The 15,079-nt window shown below is 53.2% G+C and overlaps 1 protein-coding gene across 6 annotated transcripts in view; it reads left to right on the forward strand.

The window, feature by feature from the left end:
• The window catches only part of ralgapa1 (Ral GTPase activating protein catalytic subunit alpha 1), a 203,763-nt gene that overhangs the window by 89,656 nt on the left and 99,028 nt on the right, over positions 1-15,079 (forward strand). For all 6 annotated transcript variants that reach the window (XM_037541859.1, XM_037541862.1, XM_037541863.1 and 3 more), the window contains one exon: positions 10,933-10,991. In XM_037541859.1, the coding sequence (XP_037397756.1) occupies positions 10,933-10,991 (59 nt within the window). The remainder of the gene's footprint in view (positions 1-10,932; positions 10,992-15,079) is intronic.

A 15,079-nucleotide genomic window follows, 5' to 3' on the forward strand; every position in this document is an offset into this window, starting at 1 on the left:
CCCCCTGCTGTTTATCAGAGCGCCCCCTGCTGTTTATCAGAGCGCCCCCTGCTGTTTATCAGAGTCGCCCCCTGCTGTTTATCAGTCGCCCCCTGCTGTTTATCAGTCGCCCCCTGCTGTTTATCAGAGCTCCCCCTGCTGTTTATCAGAGCGCCCCCTGCTTTTTCAGTCGCCCCCTGCTGTTTATCAGAGCTCCCCCTGCTGTTTATCAGAGTCGCCCCCTGCTGTTTATCAGTCGCCCCCTGCTGTTTATCAGAGTCGCCCCCTGCTGTTTATCAGAGCGCCCCCTGCTGTTTATCAGAGCTCCCCCTGCTGTTCATCAGAGCTCCCCCTGCTGTTCATCAGAGTCGCCCCCTGCTGTTTATCAGAGCTCCCCCTGCTGTTTATCAGAGCTCCCCCTGCTGTTTATCAGAGTCGCCCCCTGCTGTTTATCAGAGTCGCCCCCTGCTGTTTATCAGAGCGCCCCCTGCTGTTTATCAGAGTCGCCCCCTGCTGTTTATCAGAGTCGCCCCCTGCTGTTTATCAGAGTCGCCCCCTGCTGTTTATCAGAGTCGCCCCCTGCTGTTTATCAGAGTCGCCCCCTGCTGTTTATCAGAGTCGCCCCCTGCTGTTCATCAGAGTCGCCCCCTGCTGTTTATCAGAGCGCCCCCTGCTGTTTATCAGAGCTCCCCCTGCTGTTTATCAGAGTCGCCCCCTGCTGTTTATCAGAGTCGCCCCCTGCTGTTTATCAGAGCTCCCCCTGCTGTTTATCAGAGCTCCCCCTGCTGTTTATCAGAGCGCCCCCTGCTGTTTATCAGAGCGCCCCCTGCTGTTTATCAGAGTCGCCCCCTGCTGTTTATCAGAGTCGCCCCATGCTGTTTATCAGAGCTCCCCCTGCTGTTTATCAGAGCGCCCCCTGCTGTTTATCAGAGCTCCCCCTGCTGTTTATCAGAGCGCCCCCTGCTGTTTATCAGAGCTCCCCCAGCTGTTTATCAGAGTCGCCCCCTGCTGTCTATCAGAGTCTCCCCTGCTGTTTATCAGAGCTCCCCCTGCTGTTTATCAGAGTCGCCCCCTGCTGTTTATCAGAGTCGCCCCCTGCCGTTTACCAGAGTCGCCCCCTGCTGTGTATCAGTCGCCCCCTGCTGTTTATCAGAGCATCACTGCTCTCAGTTTCAGTCTCCATTTCCCAAACGCTTTAGGTGAGCACGCTAACGTTCCTCTTAATAAACAGACGCCCGTTCAGCTCCGCCTCCTCATTATTCACCACCATCACTGTAATACTCCATCATCTACATTAACTCAGGAAGGTGGTCAGAGGGGCGGTGGAGTTCGAGTCGGCAGCGTCTGAGATGTTTAAACGCAGAGTTAGAAGAGAAAAACATCTCCCAGTGAAAGCCGCGTTTTACAGTAGGAATAAATGGAGCTCATTATGCTGGTAGTGAACTACGCTGCCTGACTCAGCCCCCTCAGAACCAGAGAAACGGGCCTTAAACAGAAGTCAGGACCCTGCTGGGGTTCATCCTAAAGTCAGGACAGGACTTAGGAGGTTTAGTCTAGGAATTCCGAGGGATTGAGCTACTTCACTGCCTCAAAATTAAAGGGTTAAAGTCAGCGGTCAGCAGCCTGCGGCTCTTTTACTGTCCTGTCGCGGCTCCACAGCTGAATCAGATCAGTAGGTAATAATAAAATAATCCTCCTCTACAGTAAAATAAAGCTCTGCTGATCCTTCAACTCAGTTTAACAGTAAATGGTCTTAAACGCTGGAGTTAATGTAGAACTGCTGATCCACCCTTTAACCCTGAAGATCAGCGCAGACGGCTGGTCACCATAGCAACACAGACGACAGCCTCGCCCAGATAGTAGCTGCGAAACGGCAAAGAGAGAGATTTAAGACGGACGTCGATCATTTGGAGACGAATGGACTGATTAGTGTTTATAGTCACTCCAGCTGGTTTCCTGATACGTTTAATCTGCAGAGAGAAACTGAAACACTAAGAAGTCGCTCATCATTCAGATTCTTCCGGCTATGTTGCCCACTTATTATTAATAGACTATTGTTTGTTGTATACAAGATGTTCACTGTGTGTGTGTGTGTGTGTGTGTGTATACATATATCTTACCATTATATTCACTTAGCATTCTGCCTATCTGTCATTATTCTAATAATTATTTTTGTCTCGCTTTATTTGTTGATCTAATGTACTGTAACTAGTGTGTTCATTTCTTTAAAGTATTGTTTTTTTTTATTTCATTTTTTTCTCTCCTCTCTTTCTGGCTTGTCTTGTCATAACATACATGTTTGTTTCTGTACCATATATCTGTTGCTAATATAAATAAATATATAAATATATATATAAATAAATAAAAAATTGAAGGGTTAGACGAAAAAATTCTCCCGTTCCACCTTAAATGCTGGTGAATGTGAAGCCACTGCTCTACTTTAGAGGAGAGGTTTCCTGCTGGAGATGCGAGGAAAGCCGCTGTAGCTGAGCTGAAGATTAACGCGGTCCGTCTGTTTTTGTTTGTATTATTTGCCAACATTACTTCAGTAAAAGGGACATAAATGCTGTGGCTCCTGAGGAGCTTTGATTTTTGTTGAGAGGATAAAATGACCCTTACCATTTGGGCTGTGACCCCTGGGTTGAGCAAACGGCAGTAACATCAGTTCCTGTGTGCGTCTGTTTGAATAGCCAGGCCGCCCCGTTCCGGGCTGGTGTGTGGAAATGCGGTGTGCCGAGTGGAACGGTTCCGGCTCTAATGGGCTAATGAGCGGTCAGTAATGCGCTGGTGAAGGCGTGTGCGCTGCGGGGGGTGTTGTTGTGCCCCCTGCTGATCCAGCTGAGTTTAAGTAGGTAACACCATGCAGACCAGCGCCTCTTCCTCACACACACACCTTCACCTCGATGGCATCTCCTAACCCGATAATCAGCGCCGCGCAGAGCATGACAACACAGCGGTTAGCGGGGCAGAGCGAGCGAGGGTGTGTTCTCACAGCTCGGTCCACCAATCAAACCACGCCGGCGGAGCGCGCAACGCAACACAACGCCAGGGAACGCAACACAACGCCGGAGAACGCAACACAACGCCGGAGAACGCAACACAACGCCGGAGCGCGCAACGCAACACAACGCCGGAGAACGCAACACAACGCCAGAGCGCGCAACACAACACCGGGGCACGCAACGCAACACAACGCCAGGGAACGCAACACAACGCCGGAGCGCGCAACGCAACACAACGCCGGAGCGCGCAACGCAACACAACGCCGGAGAACGCAACACAACGCCAGAGCGCGCAACACAACGCCGGGGCACGCAACGCAACACAACGCCAGGGAACGCAACACAACGCCGGAGCGCGCAACGCAACACAACGCCGGAGCGCGCAACGCAACACAACGCCGGAGAACGCAACACAACGCCAGAGCGCGCAACACAACACCGGGGCACGCAACGCAACACAACGCCGGAGAACGCAACACAACGCCAGAGCGCGCAACACAACACCGGGGCACGCAACGCAACACAACGCCGGAGAACGCAACACAACGCTGGAGCGCGCAACGCAACACAACGCCGGAGAACGCAACACAACGCCGGAGCGCGCAACGCAACACAACGCCGGAGAACGCAACACAACGCCGGAGCGCGCAACGCAACACAACGCCGGAGAACGCAACACAACGCCAGAGCGCGCAACGCAACACAACGCCGGAGAACGCAACACAACGCCAGAGCGCGCAACACAACACCGGGGCACGCAACGCAACACAACGCCGGAGAACGCAACACAACGCCAGAGCGCGCAACACAACACCGGGGCACGCAACGCAACACAACGCCGGAGAACGCAACACAACGCTGGAGCGCGCAACGCAACACAACGCCGGAGAACGCAACACAACGCCGGAGCGCGCAACGCAACACAACGCCGGAGAACGCAACACAACGCCAGAGCGCGCAACGCAACACAACGCCGGAGAACGCAACACAACGCCGGAGAACGCAACACAACGCCAGAGCGCGCAACGCAACACAACGCCGGAGAACGCAACACAACACCGGGGCACGCAACGCAACACAACGCCGGAGAACGCAACACAACGCTGGAGCGCGCAACGCAACACAACGCCAGGGAACGCAACACAACGCCGGAGCGCGCAACGCAACACAACGCCGGAGCGCGCAACGCAACACAACGCCGGAGAACGCAACACAACGCCAGAGCGCGCAACACAACGCCGGGGCACGCAACGCAACACAACGCCAGGGAACGCAACACAACGCCGGAGCGCGCAACGCAACACAACGCCGGAGAACGCAACACAACGCCGGAGCGCGCAACGCAACACAACGCCGGAGAACGCAACACAACGCCAGAGCGCGCAACACAACACCGGGGCACGCAACGCAACACAACGCCGGAGAACGCAACACAACGCCAGAGCGCGCAACACAACACCGGGGCACGCAACGCAACACAACGCCGGAGAACGCAACACAACGCTGGAGCGCGCAACGCAACACAACGCCGGAGAACGCAACACAACGCCGGAGCGCGCAACGCAACACCGGGGCACGCAACGCAACACAACGGCGGAGAACGCAACACAACGCCGGAGCGCGCAACGCAACACAACGCCGGAGAACGCAACACAACGCCGGAGCGCGCAACGCAACACAACGCCGGAGAACGCAACACAACGCCAGAGCGCGCAACGCAACACAACGCCGGAGAACGCAACACAACGCCAGAGCGCGCAACACAACACCGGGGCACGCAACGCAACACAACGCCGGAGAACGCAACACAACGCCAGAGCGCGCAACACAACACCGGGGCACGCAACGCAACACAACGCCGGAGAACGCAACACAACGCTGGAGCGCGCAACGCAACACAACGCCGGAGAACGCAACACAACGCCGGAGCGCGCAACGCAACACAACGCCGGAGAACGCAACACAACGCCAGAGCGCGCAACGCAACACAACGCCGGAGAACGCAACACAACGCCGGAGAACGCAACACAACGCCGGAGCGTGCAACGCAACACAACGCCGGAGAACGCAACACAACGCCAGAGCGCGCAACACAACACCGGGGCACGCAACGCAACACAACGCCAGGGAACGCAACACAACGCCGGAGCGCGCAACGCAACACAACGCCGGAGCGCGCAACGCAACACAACGCCGGAGAACGCAACACAACGCCAGAGCGCGCAACACAACGCCGGGGCACGCAACACAACGCCAGGGAACGCAACACAACGCCGGAGCGCGCAACGCAACACAACGCCGGAGAACGCAACACAACGCCGGAGCGCGCAACGCAACACAACGCCGGAGAACGCAACACAACACCGGGGCACGCAACGCAACACAACGCCGGAGAACGCAACACAACGCCAGAGCGCGCAACACAACACCGGGGCACGCAACGCAACACAACGCCGGAGAACGCAACACAACGCTGGAGCGCGCAACGCAACACAACGCCGGAGAACGCAACACAACGCCGGAGCGCGCAACGCAACACCGGGGCACGCAACACAACGCCGGAGCGCGCAACGCAACACAACGCCGGAGAACGCAACACAACGCCGGAGCGCGCAACGCAACACAACGCCGGAGAACGCAACACAACGCCAGAGCGCGCAACGCAACACAACGCCGGAGAACGCAACACAACGCCAGAGCGCGCAACACAACACCGGGGCACGCAACGCAACACAACGCCGGAGAACGCAACACAACGCCAGAGCGCGCAACACAACACCGGGGCACGCAACGCAACACAACGCCGGAGAACGCAACACAACGCTGGAGCGCGCAACGCAACACAACGCCGGAGAACGCAACACAACGCCAGAGCGCGCAACGCAACACAACGCCGGAGAACGCAACACAACACCGGGGCACGCAACGCAACACAACGCCGGAGAACGCAACACAACGCTGGAGCGCGCAACGCAACACAACGCCGGAGAACGCAACACAACGCCAGAGCGCGCAACGCAACACAACGCTGGAGCGCGCAACGCAACACAACGCCGGAGAACGCAACACAACGCCGGAGCGCGCAACGCAACACAACGCCGGAGAACGCAACACAACGCCAGAGCGCGCAACGCAACACAACGCCGGAGCGCGCAACGCAACACAACGCCGGAGAACGCAACACAACGCTGGAGCGCGCAACGCAACACAACGCCGGAGAACGCAACACAACGCTGGAGCGCGCAACGCAACACAACGCCGGAGAACGCAACACAACGCCAGAGCGCGCAACTCAACACAACACCGGGGCACGCAACGCAACACAACGCCGGAGCACGCAACGCAACACAACGCCGGAGAACGCAACACAACGCCGGAGCGCGCAACGCAACACAACGCCGGAGAACGCAACACAACGCCAGAGCGCGCAACGCAACACAACGCCGGAGAACGCAACACAACACCGGGGCACGCAACGCAACACAACGCCGGAGAACGCAACACAACGCTGGAGCGCGCAACGCAACACAACGCCGGAGAACGCAACACAACGCCAGAGCGCGCAACGCAACACAACGCTGGAGCGCGCAACGCAACACAACGCCGGAGAACGCAACACAACGCCGGAGCGCGCAACGCAACACAACGCCGGAGAACGCAACACAACGCCAGAGCGCGCAACGCAACACAACGCCGGAGCGCGCAACGCAACACAACGCCGGAGAACGCAACACAACGCTGGAGCGCGCAACGCAACACAACGCCGGAGAACGCAACACAACGCTGGAGCGCGCAACGCAACACAACGCCGGAGAACGCAACACAACGCCAGAGCGCGCAACTCAACACAACACCGGGGCACGCAACGCAACACAACGCCGGAGCACGCAACGCAACACAACGCCGGAGAACGCAACACAACGCCGGAGCGCGCAACGCAACACAACGCCGGAGAACGCAACACAACGCCAGAGCGCGCAACGCAACACAACGCCGGAGAACGCAACACAACGCCAGAGCGCGCAACGCAACACAACGCTGGTGCGCGCAACGCAACACAACGCCGGAGAACGCAACACAACGCCGGAGCGCGCAATGCAACACAACGCCGGAGAACGCAACACAACGCCAGAGCGCGCAACGCAACACAACGCCGGAGAATGCAACACAACACCGGAGCGCGCAACGCAACACAACGCCGGAGAACACAACACAACGCCGGAGCGCGCAACGCAACACAACGCCGGAGAACGCAACACAACGCCGGAGAACACAACACAACGCCGGAGCGCGTAACGCAACACAACGCCGGAGTGCGCAACGCAACACAACGCCGGAGTGCGCAACGCAACACAACGCCGGAGTGCGCAACGCAACACAACGCCGGAGTGCGCAACGCAACACAACGCGGGAGCGCGTAACACAACGCCGGAGCGCGCAACGGAACACAACGCCGGAACGCGCAACGCAACACAATGCCGGAACGCGCAACACGACGCCGGAGCGCGCAACGCAACACGACGCCGGAGCGCGCAACGCAACACGACGCCGGAGCGCGCAACACGACGCCGGAGCGCGCAACACAACGCTGGAGCGCGCAACGCAACACAACGCCGGAGAACGCAACACAACGCCAGAGCGCGCAACTCAACACAACACCGGGGCACGCAACGCAACACAACGCCGGAGCACGCAACGCAACACAACGCCGGAGAACGCAACACAACGCCGGAGCGCGCAACGCAACACAACGCCGGAGAACGCAACACAACGCCGGAGAACGCAACACAACGCCAGAGCGCGCAACGCAACACAACGCTGGTGCGCGCAACGCAACACAACGCCGGAGAACGCAACACAACGCCGGAGCGCGCAATGCAACACAACGCCGGAGAACGCAACACAACGCCAGAGCGCGCAACGCAACACAACGCCGGAGAATGCAACACAACACCGGAGCGCGCAACGCAACACAACGCCGGAGAACACAACACAACGCCGGAGCGCGCAACGCAACACAACGCCGGAGAACGCAACACAACGCCGGAGAACACAACACAACGCCGGAGCGCGTAACGCAACACAACGCCGGAGTGCGCAACGCAACACAACGCCGGAGTGCGCAACGCAACACAACGCCGGAGTGCGCAACGCAACACAACGCGGGAGCGCGCAACACAACGCCGGAGCGCGCAACGGAACACAACGCCGGAACGCGCAACGCAACACAATGCCGGAACGCGCAACACGACGCCGGAGCGCGCAACGCAACACGACGCCGGAGCGCGCAACGCAACACGACGCCGGAGCGCGCAACACGACGCCGGAGCGCGCAACACGACGCCGGAGCGCGCAACACGACGCCGGAGCGCGCAACACAACGCCGGAACGCGCAACACAACGCCGGAGAACGCAACGCAACACAACGCCGGAGCGCGCAACGCAACACAACGCCGGAGAACGCAACGCAACACAATGCCAGAGCGCGCAACGCAACACAACGCCGGAGAACGCAACACAACGCCAGAGCGCGCAACGCAACACAACGCCGGAGAACGCAACACAACGCCGGAGCGCGCAACGCAACACAACGCCGGAGAACGCAACACAACGCCGGAGCGCGCAACGCAACACAACGCCGGAGAACGCAACACAACGCCGGAGCGCGCAACGCAACACAACGCCGGAGAACGCAACACAACGGCGGGGCGCGCAACGCAACACAACGCCGGAGAACGCAACACAACGCTGGAGCGCGCAACGCAACACAACGCCGGAGAACGCAACACAACGCCAGAGCGCGCAACACAACGCCGGAGAACGCAACACAACGCCAGAGCGCGCAACGCAACACAACGCCAGAGCGCGCAACGCAACACAACGCCGGAGAACGCAACACAACGCCGGAGCGCGCAACGCAACACAACGCCGGAGAACGCAACACAACGCCGGAGCGCGCAACGCAACACAACGCCGGAGCGCGCAACGCAACACAACGCCGGAGCGCGCAACACAACGCCGGAGCGCGCAACACAACGCCGAAGAACGCAACACAACGCCGGAGAACGCAACGCAACACAATGCCAGAGCACGCAACGCAACACGACGCCGGAGCGCGCAACGCAACACGACGCCGGAGCGCGCAACGCAACACGACGCAGGAGCGCGCAACGCAACACGACGCCGGAGCGCGCAACGCAACACGACGCCGGAGCGCGCAACACAACGCCGGAGAACGCAACACAACGCCGGAGAACGCAACACAACGCCGGAGCGCGCAACACAACGCCGGAACGCGCAACACAACGCCGGAGAGCGCAACGCAACACAACGCCAGAGCGCGCAACGCAACACAATGCCGGAGCGCGCAACGCAACACAACGCCGGAGAACGCAACACAACGCCAGAGCGCGCAACGCAACACAACGCCGGAGAACGCAACACAACGCCAGAGCGCGCAACGCAACACAACGCCGGAGAACGCAACGCAACACAACGCCAGAGCGCGCAACGCAACACAACGCCGGAGAACGCAACACAACGCCAGAGCGCGCAACGCAACACAACGCCGGAGAACGCAACACAACGCCAGAGCGCGCAACGCAACACAACGCCGGAGAACGCAACACAACGCCAGAGCGCGCAACGCAACACAACGCCGGAGAACGCAACACAACGCCGGAGAACGCAACACAACGCCAGAGCGCGCAACGCAACACAACGCCGGAGAACGCAACGCAACACAACGCCAGAGCGCGCAACGCAACACAACGCCGGAGAACACAACGCAACACAACGGCAGAGCGCGCAACACAACGCCGGAGAACGCAACGCAACGCCAGAGCACGCAACACAACGCCAGAGCGCGCAACGCAACACAACGCCGGAGAACGCAACGCAACACAATGCCAGAGCGCGCAACGCAACACAACGCCGGAGAACGCAACGCAATGCCAGAGCACGCAACACAACGCCGGAGCGCGCAACGCAACACGACGCCGGAGCGCGCAACGCAACACGACGCCGGAGCGCGCAACACAACGCCGGAGAACGCAACGCAACACAACGCCAGAGCGCGCAACGCAACACAACGCCGGAGAACGCAACGCAATGCCAGAGCGCGCAACGCAACACAACGCCGGAGAACGCAACGCAACACAATGCCAGAGCGCGCAACGCAACACAACGCCGGAGAACGCAACGCATTGCCAGAGCACGCAACGCAACGCCAGAGCACGCAACAGAACACGACACCGGATCACAACACAACACAACACAACACAACACAACACAACACCGGAGTTTGTCCCCGAAATCTCTGAAGTGGGAACTTTTCAGCAGAAGGAAAAACTCTGTACTGTAATTGTTAGTCAGTGGAACCAGAAGTAAATCTGGGCTTTTCTTTTAGTCCATTCATCATGAAATTTACACAGATGTGAAGAACAGGCATTTTCTAACTATGCCTGAAAAAAACTGAATAATAAATGGACATGCTGTTAATAATAATAATAAATGGACATACAAGGTTTTGTCCTGACAGCAGTTTTCTATATGTGTAACCTCGAGTCCTGACACTGTAGAAAAACGTGCGCGTGTGTCTGAGACGGCTCCTCTTCCAGATGGTCGGCCGCGTCGTGTTTTGAGTTGCCAGATTGGCGGTTTTGTGTGATTTTGTGGCGGCGCTGTGAGCTGCTTGAACCGTCACATCATTATCGGTCTGTCTGTCCGAGTTACGTCTGTCTGTGCGCGTGCGGCGAGCGCGTTGGTGCGTGTGAGGAAGAGGAAGCCGGGCTGAAGGCAGATGGAATCTGTATCGATCTGTTTGTAAGATGTCACCAGTCTGTCAAACACTGTTCTGATGGGCTTTACTCACAGGGCGGCCTGCTCGCCGGGAACCGCCGCTATCCACGTATGGAGATCCTCCTAAATAACTGCATCCTCTGTGTTACAGGAGCACATCATCAAACACATCCTCGCGTCAGCCAGAGACGAGCCGTCCGCTCCGGCCAGGTAACCTGGACACACCTGGACACACCTGCACTGTGGAACTCTGCACTCTGAAAAACACTTCCATACACATTAAAAACCCACAGATGCTTTATTTCTTTCCTTTAATGTAAAGAGACGGTTCTTCAGTAAAGAAATGGTTCTATATAGAATCGTGACCACCCTTTGCAGGGTTTGCAGTCCTTAAAGGGTTCTTCAGACTGCTGAAGAATGTGCTGTAGATGGTGCTGTCTAGAACTTTTTTCACTGTGGTTCTTTATAGCATCAGAAAGATTTGACATCGCCACAGTAGCAGAACCCTTTTTGGTGCGATATGAAACCATCCACAGCACTTTCTCCACCCATGAAAAGAACCCTTAGCATGATTTTAGGGTTCTTTTGAATTGTGAAAGGCTTCTTTAGATTGATGGAGATAGATGTGCTGGAGATGGTTCCGTCTAGCACCAAAAAGAGTTCTATCGTTAAAAGCTTAACATTGTCACAGTAGTAGAACCCTTTTTGCGCTATATGGAACCTTATACAGTGTGTTCTCTGTCAGTCTGAAGAACAGTTTCACAATGCAAAGGACCCTTTAATCATGCAAAGGTTTCTTTGAGTGTGGATGGTTCTAAATAGAACAACTTTCTTTATTAAGAACCCTTGCAGAACCGTCATATTTAAGAGTGTAGCATTTACATGTTGTTAAGTTTAAAAACATGCCGTTCACTCGTCAGTTGATATGTGGAAACTCATCTCCACAGCCGCCCCTTTGGGTCAGTTGTTTTTGTGATGTCACAAACCAGGATATTTACATATATCAGCCTATTCATCCTTCAGTAGTTTAGCCCCGCCCATTTGTGCTGAAGTCAGACTCGGTTTATATCACAATACCTACATTTGGACTCGGTTATTCATTCAGCCTAATGAGAAACTGTAGAACGGACTCGGTTTATATCACAATACCTACATTTAGAGCCGGTTATTCATTCAGTCTAATGAGAAACTGTAGAACGGACTCGGTTTATATCACAATACCTACATTTAGAGCCGGTTATTCATTCAGTCTAATGAGAAACTGTAGAACGGACTCGGTTTATATCACAATACCTACATTTAGAGTCGGTTATTCATTCAGTCTAATGAGAAACTGTAGAACGGACTCGGTTTATATCACAATACCTACATTTAGAGTCGGTTATTCATTCTGTCTAATGAGAAACTGTAGAACGGACTCGGTTTATATCACAATACCTACATTTAGAGCCGGTTATTCATTCAGCCTAATGAGAAACTGTAGAACGGACTCGGTTTATATCACAATACCTACATTTAGAGTCGGTTATTCATTCAGCCTAATGAGAAACTGTAGAACGGACTCGGTTTATATCACAATACCTACATTTAGAGCCGGTTATTCATTCAGCCTAATGAGAAACTGTAGAACGGACTCGGTTTATATCACAATACCTACATTTAGAGCCGGTTATTCATTCAGCCTAATGAGAAACTGTAGAACGGACTCGGTTTATATCACAATACCTACATTTAGAGTCGGTTATTCATTCAGTCTAATGAGAAACTGTAGAACGGACTCGGTTTATATCACAATACCTACATTTAGAGCCGGTTATTCATTCAGTCTAATGAGAAACTGTAGAACGGACTCGGTTTATATCACAATACCTACATTTAGAGCCGGTTATTCATTCAGTCTAATGAGAAACTGTAGAACGGACTCGGTTTATATCACAATACCTACATTTAGAGCCGGTTATTCATTCAGTCTAATGAGAAACTGTAGAACGGACTCGGTTTATATCACAATACCTACATTTAGAGCCGGTTATTCATTCAGTCTAATGAGAAACTGTAGAACGGACTCGGTTTATATCACAATACCTACATTTAGAGTCGGTTATTCATTCAGTCTAATGAGAAACTGTAGAACGGACTCGGTTTATATCACAATACCTACATTTAGAGTCGGTTATTCATTCAGTCTAATGAGAAACTGTAGAACGGACTCGGTTTATATCACAATACCTACATTTAGAGTCGGTTATTCATTCAGTCTAATGAGAAACTGTAGAACGGACTCGGTTTATATCACAATACCTACATTTAGAGCCGGTTATTCATTCAGTCTAACGAGAAACTGTAGAACGGACTCGGTTTATATCACAATACCTACATTTAGAGTCGGTTATTCATTCAGTCTAACGAGAAACTGTAGAACGGACTCGGGTTATATCACAATACCTACATTTAGAGTCGGTTATTCATTCAGTCTAACGAGAAACTGTAGAACGGACTCGGTTTATATCACAATACCTACATTTAGAGTCGGTTATTCATTCAGTCTAACGAGAAACTGTAGAACGGACTCGGTTTATATCACAATACCTACATTTAGAGTCGGTTATTCATTCAGCCTAACGAGAAACTGTAGAACGGACTCGGTTTATATCACAATACCTACATTTAGAGCCGGTTATTCATTCAGTCTAATGAGAAACTGTAGAACGGACTCGGTTTATATCACAATACCTACATTTAGAGCCGGTTATTCATTCAGTCTAATGAGAAACTGTAGAACGGACTCGGTTTATATCACAATACCTACATTTAGAGTCGGTTATTCATTCAGTCTAATGAGAAACTGTAGAACGGACTCGGTTTATATCACAATACCTACATTTAGAGTCGGTTATTCATTCAGTCTAATGAGAAACTGTAGAACGGACTCGGTTTATATCACAATACCTACATTTAGAGTCGGTTATTCATTCAGTCTAATGAGAAACTGTAGAACGGACTCGGTTTATATCACAATACCTACATTTAGAGCCGGTTATTCATTCAGTCTAATGAGAAACTGTAGAACGGACTCGGTTTATATCACAATACCTACATTTAGAGCCGGTTATTCATTCAGTCTAACGAGAAACTGTAGGACGGACTCGGTTTATATCACAATACCTACATTTAGAGTCGGTTATTCATTCAGTCTAACGAGAAACTGTAGAACGGACTCGGTTTATATCACAATACCTACATTTAGAGCCGGTTATTCATTCAGTCTAACGAGAAACTGTAGAACGGACTCGGTTTATATCACAATACCTACATTTAGAGTCGGTTATTCATTCAGTCTAACGAGAAACTGTAGAACGGACTCGGTTTATATCACAATACCTACATTTAGAGTCGGTTATTCATTCAGTCTAACGAGAAACTGTAGAACGGACTCGGTTTATATCACAATACCTACATTTAGAGTCGGTTATTCATTCAGTCTAACGAGAAACTGTAGAACGGACTCGGTTTATATCACAATACCTACATTTAGAGTCGGTTATTCATTCAGTCTAACGAGAAACTGTAGAACGGACTCGGTTTATATCACAATACCTACATTTAGAGTCGGTTATTCATTCAGTCTAACGAGAAACTGTAGAACGGACTCGGTTTATATAACAATACCTACATTTAGAGTCGGTTATTCATTCAGCCTAACGAGAAACTGTAGAACGGACTCGGTTTATATCACAATACCTACATTTAGAGCCGGTTATTCATTCAGTCTAATGAGAAACTGTAGAACGGACTCGGTTTATATCACAATACCGACATTTAGAGTCGGTTATTCATTCAGTCTAATGAGAAACTGTAGAACGGACTCGGTTTATATCACAATACCTACATTTAGAGCCGGTTATTCATTCAGTCTAATGAGAAACTGTAGAACGGACTCGGTTTATATCACAATACCTACATTTAGAGCCGGTTATTCATTCAGTCTAATGAGAAACTGTAGAACGGACTCGGTTTATATCACAATACCTACATTTAGAGCCGGTTATTCATTCAGTCTAACGAGAAACTGTAGAACGGACTCGGTTTATATCACAATACCTACATTTAGAGCCGGTTATTCATTCAGTCTAATGAGAAACTGTAGAACGGACTCGGTTTATATCACAATACCTACATTTAGAGTCGGTTATTCATTCAGCCTAATGAGAAACTGTAGAACGGACTCGGTTTATATCACAATACCTACATTTAGAGTCGGTTATTCATTCAGTCTAATGAGAAACTGTAGAACGGAC

This window comes from Pygocentrus nattereri, chromosome 10 (genome assembly GCF_015220715.1).
Source record: "Pygocentrus nattereri isolate fPygNat1 chromosome 10, fPygNat1.pri, whole genome shotgun sequence".
Classification (NCBI taxonomy): Eukaryota; Metazoa; Chordata; class Actinopteri; order Characiformes; family Serrasalmidae; genus Pygocentrus; species Pygocentrus nattereri.